This window comes from Ostrinia nubilalis, chromosome 13 (genome assembly GCF_963855985.1).
Source record: "Ostrinia nubilalis chromosome 13, ilOstNubi1.1, whole genome shotgun sequence".
NCBI lineage: Eukaryota > Metazoa > Arthropoda > Insecta > Lepidoptera > Crambidae > Ostrinia > Ostrinia nubilalis.
In genome coordinates, this window is record NC_087100.1 from 11,939,395 (window position 1) to 11,954,139 (window position 14,745).

At 42.5% G+C, this 14,745-nt stretch overlaps 2 protein-coding genes across 2 annotated transcripts; both read right to left on the bottom strand.

Moving 5' to 3' along the window:
- Positions 1-2,701: 2,701 nt before the first annotated feature.
- LOC135077328 (uncharacterized) lies at positions 2,702-3,148 on the bottom strand. Its single transcript, XM_063971856.1, has one exon. The coding sequence runs from the start codon at positions 3,146-3,148 to the stop codon at positions 2,702-2,704; it is 447 nt and encodes a 148-aa protein (XP_063827926.1).
- Position 3,149: 1 nt separating this feature from the next.
- LOC135077329 (uncharacterized) lies at positions 3,150-5,492 on the bottom strand. Its single transcript, XM_063971857.1, has one exon. It carries the CDS (start codon positions 5,490-5,492, stop codon positions 3,150-3,152), a length of 2,343 nt encoding a protein of 780 aa, XP_063827927.1.
- Positions 5,493-14,745: the final 9,253 nt, after the last annotated feature.

Here is a 14,745-nt window from a genome sequence, read left to right on the forward strand (position 1 = left end):
ACACCGTTCCACAGATAATTAAACCTTGTTTATTGCCTCCAAGCAAACATGTCGAGTGACAATTTATATCTTCGGGTTTTTTATAAATTGTTTTTGAAGTAGGTGTACCTTTACGTGTTAGCAGTTAGTAGGATAGTTTTCAGGTGTTGCGTTAGTGTAGTTAAACTGAAAGTACTTATTAGAAATCGCAATCAAAAGTATTTAATATTGTAAGTAATCATCGTATTGGTTCACCAATTTCTACCTAGTTCTTAAAATACCGTTATTGATGTACTTTTAGTGTGATTTGACTTCCTTCGTTATAAAAAAAATATAGAAGCGCTATAGCAGGCGATAAAAAACCGACCATTGTTTTGGGTCACAAGTAAGTAAAAGGCTGTACAAAACTAAATTAAACTATGACTAAGCACTTGACCTAGCCTAACTTGAATAGGTTATTAGCTTAGTACCCTTGAGTAGTTCTTTCATCACAAAGTGGGGATAATCGAAAGAAAGTAAGTGATTGACCCTCGTTGAAAGTACCAACAAAACGGGACAAAGAAAGGTCTTTTCCCAAGAAAGTTGTATGAGAGAGCTTATTTATTGGACCGATTCTCCAACCGTATTCTCCGCTCAATAGTAAGCAATATCTGTAATGAAAATATAACGCAACATCGACTCTTCTATTGGGAACTTATTGCTTCTTGATTCACGTTTGCGATGTATCATTGTTGTACGTAAATGCCAATGGTATTTTATCTTGAAGGCTAATTCTATGGTGTTTGTAAATAGCCAAAAAAATATAGACATTTAGTAGCAGATGTTGATTTAGAAGTATGTCTTTAACTGCTGAAAAACTGGACACAATAAGGAATCTTGTTTTTGACTCATCGGTGACCTCTACGCCTCTGTACCTCTAGCATGAACAACTTTCGTCTTCGAATCGTTTGCGTATTCGACAAAATTCGATACTCAACCTTCGAATTAAACGATAACGTGACAATTTTGATTCTCAAAATAAGTTTCGTGCATCCATTTCTCACACTAAGTTCACTTTACGACACGTTCACAAGGGCGCTGTTGTAGTTTTCGTACTAAATCTTTTGATGGCGATTCGAATACGCAAACGATTCGAACTCGAAAGTTTTTAGTGCTTTCAATTTTTCAGCTGTAATCGTAAGTCACAGAAAAAAAACACTCCAATCATACCAGTACGCAAATAGTGATGTATTAAATGAATAATAAACTAAAAAAACATTCCCAGCATCCACTTGTCACGTAAACAATAAATAAGTCTGCCGGGATGAGCGTACCGTCAGCGCGTTAAATATTCATCGCGCCCTCTGCTGGATTATTCACGCGGTTGTGCTGCCGACCTTACAATAGCCAGTGGTAGTGGCCTTGGTTTTCATTTTCTTTCGGACTTTTTCTTTTGTACCTAAGCAGGTGGCCTTCTTTGAGTAGGTACCTAGGTGCTTTTACGCGGGCTGTTTTTCGGGCTATGTTTGCTAAGCTATTTCATTTATTTATCAATCTGAAAAAGTTTTGTACAATATCGTCTCAGATTGTTCTATCGATAGATTATATTATTAAGAAAGTTTTGTCAATTTTCTCCGTATTCGCCTTTATTGTCTAGACATGTTTGACAATATCCTACAATGGAATCTATCTATTACCTTACATCGAAGCATTTTATTCGGTTTTGAACGATAAGCCCATACATTTGTCGAAATCGAGGATAAGATTATTTCCGTGGTGTGCATCCTAGGCCGGCTGATCTCATTATCTCATGCTAAAATACTTAATAAAAAAATCGGATTGGCTAATTAAACTTAAACTTAAATATAAGTAAGTAGAATGTCTTTTACCTACCTAGTTTGAACCCTGTGCTACATACAGGAACCTGTTATTCCAAGTTAATTGTGCTCGCCCGCGGTGCGTGCGACTGATTGCCGGCCGTGTTTGCTTTGACGACCCCACAATGGCCGCCGGTCGCACGTGAAATTCTCTGTTTCTGCCCGAATATTCTCTATTTGAGATCAAAGTGTCTAAACGCTGGCCGGACTAGCTAGTTTCTAAAAGGAGCACAATAAAACCCTCTTTGGAGTTGGAGGTTCCTTAGAATACAGTTGATTCCGGGTTTTAATGCTTTATAAGTAGCACAGATTTGTTAATTCATAGTTATTAAATCTTTTCCAACAAACGAAATAACAAAGTTTGTAAGCATTTCCAAAAGTGCTTCGTTTTCCTATACAACGTATTTTACCTAGCCCACCGACGCCATAACAGGGCTTTAGCATAAAGCCCTACCAAGTACCTCCCAATCGGATTTACCAAAACTTTAGGTACGACAGACAGGCCGGTCCCTAAAGGTATCCTATTTATAGAAGTGTCACCCAGAGACAGGTATTTTAGAATTTAGACACAACTAAGACGTCATTAGGTGACCTTACCCTAATTAATAATGCTTTGTGGACTATCCCTGATTTCGCCCCTCGTTAATTTTAATGAGCTCGTACGTTTTTGCTTTGACTGCTAAAGCTGGTGTGGTTTAAAACAAAATGTGTATTACACGAGTATACTCGTACACCTCAGGGATGTAGGTCATTATCATAGTGTTTCAGTGTCACAAGATATTTTTAGACTCATTTGCATTTTTCACATTTGCGTTTCTATTCATAAACAAAATATGAAGGAGAAGAACATTTCTGTAAGTTGGCTTTTAGACCGGTGATGCTAATGTCATACTTACATAATTCACACGGGAGCCCCACGATTGCGATTTCGAGTTGAGTTCTCCGGCCACCAACACTTCGTGGGGACGACCCCACCCAGTCAGCAGAGTACCGGCCTCTGCTAGGAACGTCTCGAATTCGGAGACAGAGCGATTCGGAGAGAAGTAACCCCCCACTATCACAATGTCGCCTACCAGAGCGGCGACGCATCCCCGGCCCCTCCGGATCTTACTGAAGGGTAAGGAGTCCGCTGCTGGGTTGGTGATCACTGCGACTTTGTCCTCCAGGTCGCCAGCCCAATCATCCCTCTCGTGCACGTAATAAGGCTCTGTCACCACACATACGTGTGTCATCCACTGTGCCATGCTCTGGTGTAGTAGATCCTGAGCTCTGGCACAGTGATTGACGTTCGCCAACAAGAACCTTTGAGCCATACTAATCGCCGGTCATCTGAACCTCCTCGTGCCCCGGTGCGGGCTGGGATGACATTGGCTGGCTCTTCCTAGCACTTGCCGCTGCCCTCCTTCCAATCTTAGTGGCAGGAGCCTTGCAGGCTTTACTGCCTACTCGATGCCCCGCCGGTCTGTCTGTCGTCGCGCAGAGTGAGCAGTGAGGGTCATTGCTACATTGTGCTGCGATGTGTCCTAGCTGGCCACACCTGAAGCACTGCCGACTGCGGTCCACCTGTGCCGGGCACACTGCTTGGACGTGCCCCGCTTCGAGGCATCGGAAACACCTCAGATCCCTATTCGGTAATAGTCTTACTCTGGCGGCAACCCAGCCGACAAGAAGACGACCCTCCAGCACGCTCTTAGCAGCCGCCGTGGGACACCGAACATACACCGCCAACAACCCAGTGTGATCGCGGCGAGGGGTCCCAACCTTCACGTTATCCACTGAGCAATCTCCCAGCTTTGCCACAGCGGCTGCCACTTCCTCCGCCGTGACTGAGTCGTCCAGGCCCGATACTCTGATCTCCGAGCACTTTACGGGCCTAGATACCCGCACCTCGTCGTCTTTAAAGATGGCCTTAAGTTTGTCAGCCAGGGCGTCTGCTTTACCATCACTAGTGGCCCCGGGAACCTCGATAATTGTGGCCCCGGTGATGGCCCTGCGGAAGCGCACGGCTTCAATGCCAAGCTCTCCGATGTCGATGCGCCTCTTGGCTTCTCCGATCGCCTTCTCGTACGTAACGCCCTTCTCGGTCGCTCCGGGCTGTATAGACAGCACCACAGCGGCCGATCTGGGCGGGCGCGTTTTGATCTGGGCAGGTTGAGCCGTCCTTTTCGGGCCCTTAGAGGGCGCCTTTTTCCCCTTATCTCCGTTCGTCTTTCCCTTCTTGACGACAGTGCTCCAGCCCTCGCTCATAGAGGCTGGCGCAGGTGGTAGCGTGCGGGGAACGGGTGGAGCAGTCTCTACTGGGGCTACTTCTGCCTTCTTGTTTTTCTTCCCCTTCTTCTTCTTGGCCTTGCCCTTCGGGGCCTCGTTAGCCCTTGGGGCAGGTATGTTTTGCGCAGCCGGAGGAGAGCGCCTTTTCTCCGTCTCTCTTGGCGTTTCCGGTTGCGTGTGTGACGTCACAATTTGAGGGGGAGGCTGTAGAGGGGCCTCCTTTTGCCGTCTTTCAAATGCCAGGGCCGGGCGAAGCCTCGGCTCTGGGTTCAGGCGCGATTCGAGCCCTTCAATTCGGGCGTTGATCCGCGCCGTTGTTACGCTGAGAATATGGGACGCCAACTCTTCCATATTGCAGGGGGGCGTCTCATTCGAGGTCACATTTGTTGGGGCTTTCGCCCGGAGTCGGGCCTTTAACTCGGCCATTTCCTTCCTCATCTCATCTATTTCGGCCCTCAGGACATCATTCTGGGCCTGAAGGTCGTGGATCTCCTCCGTTACCGTGCGGGTGGCCAGGGTGTTAGTAGCCGCCCTAATCATTACTACTGCCTCTTTTAGAGCAGCTTGCATCGGACCTTGGAGACGGCCCGACTTCTTCTCCACCTTTTGTACGAGATCGATCCCGGTCTGCACACGTTTCAGCAGGCCGTCTATCGTCTCATTTTCCTCAATCGCCTGTTTAGTGGCAATCCTGACTTCCGCGCTGGTTCTGGTTGACCGCGCCTGAGCCGTCAGGTCCACGATCTCCTTCTCGGCTGCAAGCCGAAGCTCCTCCCGTTCTAGTTCGGACTTGGCCTTTCTGAACGCCGCTTGTGCTTTGGCTTTGCCAACATACTCGCCTGTACTTGGCGGCCGGCCCCGGCCTCGAGACGCTTTCCCCGCCGACACTTTTCGGTCTGGGGCGCTCTCATCTTTCTCGGAATCCGAAGCGGCAGTATTCCTCTCCCAACTTCGTTTCCGGCTCCAGAACTTCTTCCGGGCACACTCGCTTCCCGAGCCAGATCCCACCGAGTGCATGGACACCGCTGATGCTGAGTCCGACTCGATGTCGATGCGTTCCAACGAGACACGTGCCACGCGGAGCTGCATGATGTTTTGCAGCTTGTCGCTGCTAGGCTTCGCACCATCTTCCTTCATATCTACACTATGTACAGTTCCTTCCTTTACACTATTTACAACAATGCCTGCATTTTCAGGCGCAGTGTTTTCCTCTCCCACACATCTATTTACACTATATGTACACTCCTCCTTCTCGCACGGCTGAAGTCGAGAAACAGTGGGTGCCCCCCCCAGATACGTAGGGCAGCCCGCCGCCGAAGCGGCGGGGCGGGATTCCCCGGAAGTTCCGGGACCCGCCTGGGGAATAATTTTTTTGCCAGCACTGTCCATTATGTGATCTGCTTACGGGCGCAGCTGCCCCACCAACTCCCCGGGCGGGGTAACGGCCGGTGCTACTCCACCGACCATATCGAGCCTAATAGGACCCGATATCGTTCCTCGGCCCCCGCCAGACCTTGACGTTTGAGGGTTTTACTGACTTTTCCTTGTCTTGGCCCCGACTTCCGTAGCCGGGGCCCCCGGCCCCCCTCCGTTGGGGGGTAACGGGTCGCCCGACAGGCCCGCCGAGTTGACGCGACCTGCCGCGCCGGTGAGGAGTCAGCCGCCCGCGTGACAGAACACGCGGACGTTGCCCGGGATGCACCACGGGGAGGTCCCTCACCATCGCACCCCACCCCATACCCATCTTTTTTTTTTTTTTTTTTTTTTTTTTGCGTCGGGAAATGCTTTGCGCATGCCCACTGGCTGATGGGGACAGTCAGTCAGTGGGTTATGTGGGACTCTCCCCGCCGGGAGGGCGGGGCCTACCCACTAAAACCCGACGGTGTCCTCCGGGGCCATTGATACGAAGCCGCGAGTTATTGTCCTATTGGACATTCGTCCGCGGCTCCGTCTCAGGCTACAGCTCGCTCTTGGGCGAGCCCCTCCAGCTTCGAGGGGAATAGTGATTCCCCTCGGGTCATCCGCTAACGGCGCCCTGGACACTGGTGCGCCGGCGCCACGGGTCTCGTTAGGCGCCCGCCGGGCATCCCCATACCCGGCGGTCGAGACTCCTAGGGAGGAGCGTGGAGGTTGTAAACCCTCCTTCGACGCCCTGGACGACGGCGGCGGATCATAGGGGCGTCAGCCGAAGCCTCTCGCTCCCTCTCCGCCGCTTCCTTCTGCGAGATAACTGCCTCGCAGAAGGAGAGCATTGCCTGCCATACCTCCTTACTCCCCACCATGCGGGCCACTACGGCCTGCAGAGAGAGGTCGTCTCCCACTGCGGCTACGAGGGACTCCCGCTCGACATCCCACGCTGGGCACGCCTCCAAGGTGTGCTGTGCGGAGTCCGTCGCAGCATCGCAGTGCCAGCACCTGGCGTCGAGCTCCCGACCTATTCGGTGGAGATAGTCCCCGAAACAGCCGTGGCCCGTAAAGATTTGAGTCGTCCGGTACGTTAGACGACCGTGCTGGCGTAGCACCCACTCATCTAGCACGGGCTGGATGGCGCTTAGGGTGCGGCGGCCAGCAGCGCATCGGGCCAAACGGTGCCCCCAAGCCTCCATGGCTACCTCCACGTGTCTATCTCTTTCTGCCTCGACCTCCCTGAGCGCTGGACGTTGGCCCTGGGCCCTTTGGTCTCCCCGCCACTGATAAATCGCAGCAAGGACCAGAGAGTCGAGGTCCCAGGGTAAGGTTCCAGCCAATGCGATGGCCGCCTCAGTAGCCACGGTGCGGTACCCACGTATTACCCTCGCGGCCATCACCCGCTGGACACCCCATACCCATCTAACCTAACCTAACCTAACCTAACCTAACCTAACCTAACCTAACACCCTGTATAGGTAATTTCCTATACCCAATTATGGCATTTACCTTGTCCCTGACCAACTTTACTAAATGTCAATGCTAGCCAGCTATTCAGTATTTATTTCATGGAGGCTTGCCAAATAGAGCCATCCCTCTATTCGAGTTCAATATCGAAATTTTTCACAACGCCTAGTAATTTAGTTATTGCAGATAGTGTTGGTTTAATCTGTCACGAATAAAATATAGGCTTAGCCCACAGCTTCGGCTATAACGTAAACCTAGCTAACCACAAAAACGAAGGTTTATTCCACTTTTCACCTGGGTGATATCACCTGGATGAAGAAACTAAATTTTTTAGTATCCTCATTTCACCTCGGAACCATTTCCCCCTGGTGATATCACCCAGGTGAATTGAGTCGACTTTGTTCACCAGGTGAACGACTTGATACTTGAGACTGATAAATGCGACTTTTTTCATTAATTTAATGGACTTAATAAATAAATAAAGATCACCCAGGTGAACAAAGTGGAATAAACCTAAACGAAGGCTAAGTGCTTATTCAACGCATGGCGTGCTGTAAGTATTTCAGGTATTGCAACAGCAGTGGTTGCGGGTTGAAATCCCGCTGGGATCAAATATTTGTGTAATGAGTATCAGCATAATTTTATACCCAGTCTAAGTACCAACCCTGTTGTTATGAAGTCCTATCAAACCTGGTCTGGTAGGTTAGAGCTAACTATGTAATATACGATAGTTGGAAAAATTTCATATTTCTCAATAGTCTCCATGATTAAGCAATTCCATAAAGCTGGTGGATTTTCCGAGCTCGAAACGTGTCGCCTACCCGCTAAATTGTTTCGATAGAGCGCGCGTATAAAATACAGCGCCATTATTTCTGAAGCGCAGTCATCGATGGCGCGTCCCTATTACGTAAATAACATCGATATCGCGATTGGGTCTCTATTGAAGTTCAGAAAATAGTTTGATATGGTTTTAAATAAAAAATAATCCTCAAAATAATCTTCTGTTAACTTATCGCGTTCTGTTCTTAGGTTTTATGAACCCAGTAAAATACAAAGCAAAATAACTTATAACAATGTCGTCATAGTAGATTGACAAGAATTTTTAGCGTAGTGACAGTAACTAATACACTAATAGTAGATCATAAGTACCTAAAACACGCTATGTAAAATATGCGCTATTCGCTGAAGCGCATTCAGCATGGGACGCATTCAGGAAGGTAAGCGCGTGCGCGACCGCGACGCGTAAAATAATAAAAATCATTTCACATGTTCCCGCCGACGCTTTTGTTCGCGAGCTTAAGCCAGGGTTGTCTAAGGCAGTGTTTTTGCCTATTTCATGACACGTATGAAACAATTTTTGGCGATAATTTATGACGATCTGTGACAAAATAAATTTCACGCGAGTGAAGCCGCGGGCAAAAGCTAGTAAGTAGGTTATAATTAACGTAAGTGCGCCTATTAACGACCCCCCAAAATTTGTATTCTATTACCGCCCTATTTTTCTTTCTTTCATAAAATACATAATAACAGGTTCCAGAAAACACGTTACCTAAAAAATATCTAGATATGTTTATTGACTATCAAAACGATTAAAGTTTGTGTTCGTAAATAACCAGTAAACGGAGTTATTTGACATTAAATGGGACGCGCCTGCAACAGACGCACTTTTCATACTGACGCGCTCCCAGCTACTTAAGGTGCACCTTGTTATTAATTAGCGATTTTAACACATTTCAAATGAGTATACCAACATGTTTTTGCATAACAATATTAATTCGTACTTTAGTTTCCTTAATAAACCCTCAATATAGCCCTCTCGCTGTATTTTTGTGGCTTAAATACAATTTTAAATAAGGGCGGTAATAGAAACACTTTTCATAATTTGGTTCCTAATAACGACCCATGGCGTTGTTAGAATTTTGATAAAGATTTTTATTTTAATATTTATATCTTTAACTACGCATTTAACCTCCATTTTGTTGTCTTGATCGATTCATAAGAATATTTCACATAATTAAATCAATTAACGCCATACGTTAATTGTCATAGGTTTGGCATAAAACTGCAATGAATATTAAAGAATATCTCTAATAATGTATGATAATAGATTTTATAAATACCTGTTAAATTCTAATTAGTACCTATTTGATATAAAATAAAACCTAATAAAAATGATACATCACTGATCACGTCTTCATTAAAGTAGATATTTTAGCTGGTTACTGTTTTTTTTTACGGTCGCTAATAGAATAAAGTAATGTTCATACTTAATTCTATTACCGCCTCATAACTATAACGCCACCTGCGAAGACTTATAAGCCTGTATTTTGTATATAACTAACATTTATGACATGACACCAAACCAATCATGCGTTATCACAACTACTATGTAACTTTTTAAGATATTTTGAATAATAAAAAAATATTTAAAATAATTATACAGACCGTGTCCATTGTCCATAGTTTAAATTAAAATACACAATTACACACAATTAAAATCAAAAACATAAGTCAAAAAGTAACTGAAAATTATAGTCAAATTAAAAATAAAAATAAAATATTAAATGAATATTTAATTTTATTGAAACTCAAATATAGTTTAAATAATGACCCCCACTACTCACTAGAACACCGGGTACCGCGTAATCAAGTATAATAGAGGAATTTATTATTCTATTATTTTTGCTTGATTTATTTATTTATTTTCGAGAAGCGTCTTTTTTCTTTTAATAATAAAAAAAAAATTAAAAAAAATTGACTTGAAAAAAAAATAAATTTGTTTTCACTAAAACTAAAAGGCAAACAAATTTAACGTCAAAAAATCAAGTGGTTCCCGAGCCTCTGAGCGGGAATCGAACCCGTGCCTCTTGGAATATACCCAATTGAAGAGCAATATTCTTAGCGGTCGGTAATAGAAACAGAAAAAACGTTAATAGAAACACACCTCGTCTATAGGTCGGTAATAGAAACAACTGCTTTTTCAGATTAAATTGCTATTTATTAATTATTGTGTGATTGAATACTAATTTTTACTACTTGAATTCAAAGATTACTTCATCATTGTTATAAATAAATTAAAGTGTCTTTTCTATCACCACGTCTTATATCTAATTTTCTAACGTTTATCCGAAGTGAGCTTAAACTGGCGGTAATAGGCGCATTTACGTTACCTGTAGCTTCAATTCTACATTATTATTTAATCAAAGTATGGAGAGACTCCAAGCGAACCAAATACCTACCACAGTATTAAAATCGTATTAATTCTTCAGGCACTTTACCTCCATAATTTTAAGGATCACAAAAGCTAATATAACTTATTGTCAAAGGAATTGTTTATCCTCCTCGCCAGGGAGTTATTTGTCTTCAAAGAGGCAGCCCTAAGCCTACAGATCCAACAATAAGGCTTAGCAGAGGTCGCATTTAGTGCGCGGAACAGACCGCAACGAGGCTCAACCCTAAAGGGACACGGTTCACTTGCTTCTTTATTTAGAGAACATTGCCGATCTTTTATATTAATTAACTTATTTGATAGTAAAGTTTTATGCCTACGAACGGATACAGCTCTAACTCAAAATAATCAATCATCATAATTTCGCCGAAAAATCATGATGAAATTCATGCAAGTTATACAACACATGTGACAATCTTACGCCCGCATTCACAAACGATGTTTGCTTAGGTGAAGCGGCAATTGGAAAGCACAGCGTTGAACAACTTCCTACTTTTTTATATTTTTAAACCGGCAGACAGTGGTGACTGAGTTTGTTGCGGCGCTTCTTCTCAGCACTTGCCAAATGTTTGTCTCGAAGCGCTGGTAGGGCAAAAAAGAATGAGACATGTATAGGCTCCTTAAGAGCATTTGACGATTTGCAAGAACTAATTTAATTAGTCTAAACAAATAAAGATAATTTTGATTTTGATTTTGAAAATAGAGCTCGGTGATGGGTTCGTATGTCACCCTGTGCGTTCATGCGCACTGTGAGACCTCATGATAATGTTTATGAATATTGGCGTTAGTTTTTTGCAGTAAAAAATAATTACCCATTTTCAGTCTATATCAAACCTCCAATTACGTTTCACAATGATGATTATGATTATAAAGAGAAAAAAAACAACATTACAAAATTATTTTGTAGATGTTATTGCTTATAGCGACGTAAATGTAACAAACGTGGACACTTTAGTTTAGTGGCACTTTGTAGCTTTCTAGGAATTCAAGGAGCTAGAGAGTTAGAGCACACTCGTGGAACGGTTAAGCTGTAATAAATGTACATTGTCTTAGAGTAACTACGACTAGAAGCAAGCGGCTCGACCGCCGTATACATTGTCAAGGCTCGAGCACACAAGTGGCAAATGAACTGGCGTAGTGCCACTATCGTGAATTGTGACCTATGATAAGATTTGCCACGTATTTTGTATATATATGTTGAGACAAGATATGATGAGTACGTTATCTGCAGTAAATCAAAATAATGGGTACCGTGCTCACTTTATATTGGTGCTATAATCCATTTTAAGGCTTTTAAACTACCAACACTTACCTAAATACATAAAGAAAATAAATAACCATAAAAGCCACTTTCGTATTTCAGAAATGAATCAATAATTTACAGGCCTCATTACTCAGAAAGGATACAATAAGTCAATTAGCTTTGTGTGAGTCTGCTTAATGATTGCCTAAATTAACACTCGTGAAAATCTGATTCTGAACCTTAGTTCATAATATAAAAATGAATGGCAAAATGTGGTACGAAAGAGCATAAACACAACAACGCCTGGACTAATTTTATCAAATAAATTATTTTAATATTATGTTAATATAATAAGTTCGGTAATGTTTTTTATGTTTATTGAAGTCCAAGGATGGTTTTTATAGCGAGAAAAGTTCGAATAATTTCCGGAAAAACCCTAAAAAAAACTCGAAACTTCACCCCTAGTTTTAAATAAAAATTTTACTAATTTCTGTCCATATAAGGATGATTAAAATCTCTAAGAATGTGCAAGATCTAAGAGACAAAACTGGGTCAAAGCTCATTCCGCTCGTGTGACGGGATATGCCATGAACTTTGTCTCCCAAGTTTGACTCTGGGAATTTTGTTCCGAAAGTATTACGTGGCTGTCACTGACTGTCAGGCGGTCCCTATGGTGGATTCAGAGGGTTGGATGTGTCATCTTACACAACTTCTGTCGCAGGCTATCTCTTTAACTTGACGAGAATGGTATTAAGTTATAAATATGTCGTCTACATTGTAGATATAAGTATGGTTTCATGACTCAAAAGTATAGGTACTCACTGAGACTTGGTTTAAAATTTTGAGCATTTCACAAATATCAAACACTGAAAAATATGTTTGGTTACTGCTTACACGAAAAAGTGACTTGCGAACTGAGTTTTAACCTATTTCTAGTCGTCTACTTTGTAGACATAGTTAGATTCATGACTCAAAAGTATGTAACCTAGATTACCCACTGAGATTTGGGTTAAAATGTTAACCATTCTCAAAATATGAAAAATCCAATCCTTGCTGCCAAATAACATGGCCATGCACAGGATTAGTTACAATGGCTTTTTGCCTATAAAACCCAAGCTTCCACCAACCTCGGCGGTTCGGGGCCGGCCGAGACAACCTCAGACAACCGCCACAATAAACGCAAATGCGGCGAACATCAAACAGCTCGTCACGGCGCATTGTCATTTACACGGTTTGAACACGGATATAAAGTCATCATAGTGAGGCTTGTCATTCATTACACTGACTTTTTACGTGACTTCATCTGCGTAAATTTTGATAAAAAGTAATATCTAACTATAGACTGAGTACTGTTCTGAGCAATAAGCTGTGACATTGTAGGCTCATCAAAATTCGTACAGTAGTGTTTAGATGATGAACCCACCCGTACGTCCGCAAAGACTGTTGGGTTTCTTAGCATAAAAATTGATTTTACAAGATAATATCTACATTATTAAAACCTACTAGTTATTTTAACGCAATCATGTGCTAAAGTATTTAAGTAAAAAAGCTACACGTACGTACCTACTTAACACATTTTGTTTTAGAAAATCTTAAGTAAATTGTGTGTTGACATGGACATGGAATTTAATTCTTTAAAAACGTTTGAGCTATATCAAAGGCAGTATATATTTGCAAAGGACCAATAAAAAGCCACATCCAGCGACTGAGTCATTGTTGAACAGGATTACACCCCTCGACGGTAGGCTCTGCTGATGACAGTCGCAAGAAGGATTCGCTTTGAGTGATAAGGCAATTTGTTGCGAGCCTTCCACGATTACAGCTATTTAATTAAGCTCTATGTTTGACTCGTCATGCTCGCAAAAAGCGTTAATTTGATTCCCTTTCTCCGTTAATTTCATCAGTTGTAAGACTGTTAACATGTGTCAGACGGAATTTATTCTGTTATGTATTTAATTGCTGTTAACTCGTATTTATGTCTGTATTCCTATTTTACACCAGCTCTAAGCTACAGTTATTTCAATAATGAAATTGAAACGTACCTGGGATCAGAAATTCTACGAAATTAAAAGCTCGGATCGGGCCTACAGCAAGCATGAAAGCGTCGGACTCCATTAAACAGCCTCGCTAGTAAACACAGCTCGGACAAAATGGATAATTCCTCCGGAAATACGAATAATCAATCCCGACTCAAATCCTGTAATGCGCCACCAAAATAGATGCACGATATGCCGACTTAATGTCTTGATACTTGACGTGAGATAAACTATACAATTACCAGCTGAACTGATAACATTTATCTGAAACTCATCTGGGGGCCAGTAGAGTTCTCTTTTAACTGAAAACACTCAAAAATTATCAGGAAAAAACATAAAATCAGGATCATATTACAATGGGTTTTAATGGAAAATACTATTAAAGTACCAAGAGACTTGCATCGGTGTACGTTTCAGGCTCAAGTGTTGAGTGGCGCGTGATGGAGGGCGGCCAAATGAAATGTTCGCCGAAATGTTTGCGAAGCTTTGACACTGTAGTGATTCATAAACTACCGTATTATTATTCCGTATAAATCCCTTTTGGGATTATTTCATGGAGCCAAAGTCAAACATTTCTTTATTTGTACATAGACTATTAAACAGTAATTATTTATAAGTGTTAAAATATTTAAATAAAACACCATGGGGCCTTTTACACGTTTCATAATACTTTTGCCCTACCAGCGCTTCGAAACCAACATTTGGCAAATGCTGAGAAGACATGCCACAACAAGACAGCAACAGTCTTATTCAAAGTTAGTATTAAATTGCTATCAAGTTACTTAATTGTAAGTGCAAGTTTATTAAGCTATAATTAAATTTATTGTTGGAATATTCAAAGGGGCTAGAATATTGAATCAATCATTATTAAACGTGATAATTCTTATTTCAGTAAAGAGTATCAACCGATTAATGTAATAAATTAACTCAATTTACGTTAAGATTTCAATAACTGTTCGTGAATAGAATGAAAATGAATCCCAACTATCGAATTATAACAAAAACATAATGTGACAAATAACTCTAACATTTTTTCTTGAGAAACGAGAAATATGAAAGAGTTTCTCGCAAAGATGTAACTTTTCCCAGTATCGTTCCTTAACAACTTGATGGCAGTGTCGCGTGCACGCACGGTGGATGCCTCTCATGCCTTAGCGCTTGATCGCCTAATGGAATGTTACTTCAACGTTTTAAAATAAAAATAACACAAAAATTGAGCTGACATTTCGACCTGTTCAACTATCAAGATATATCAGTCAG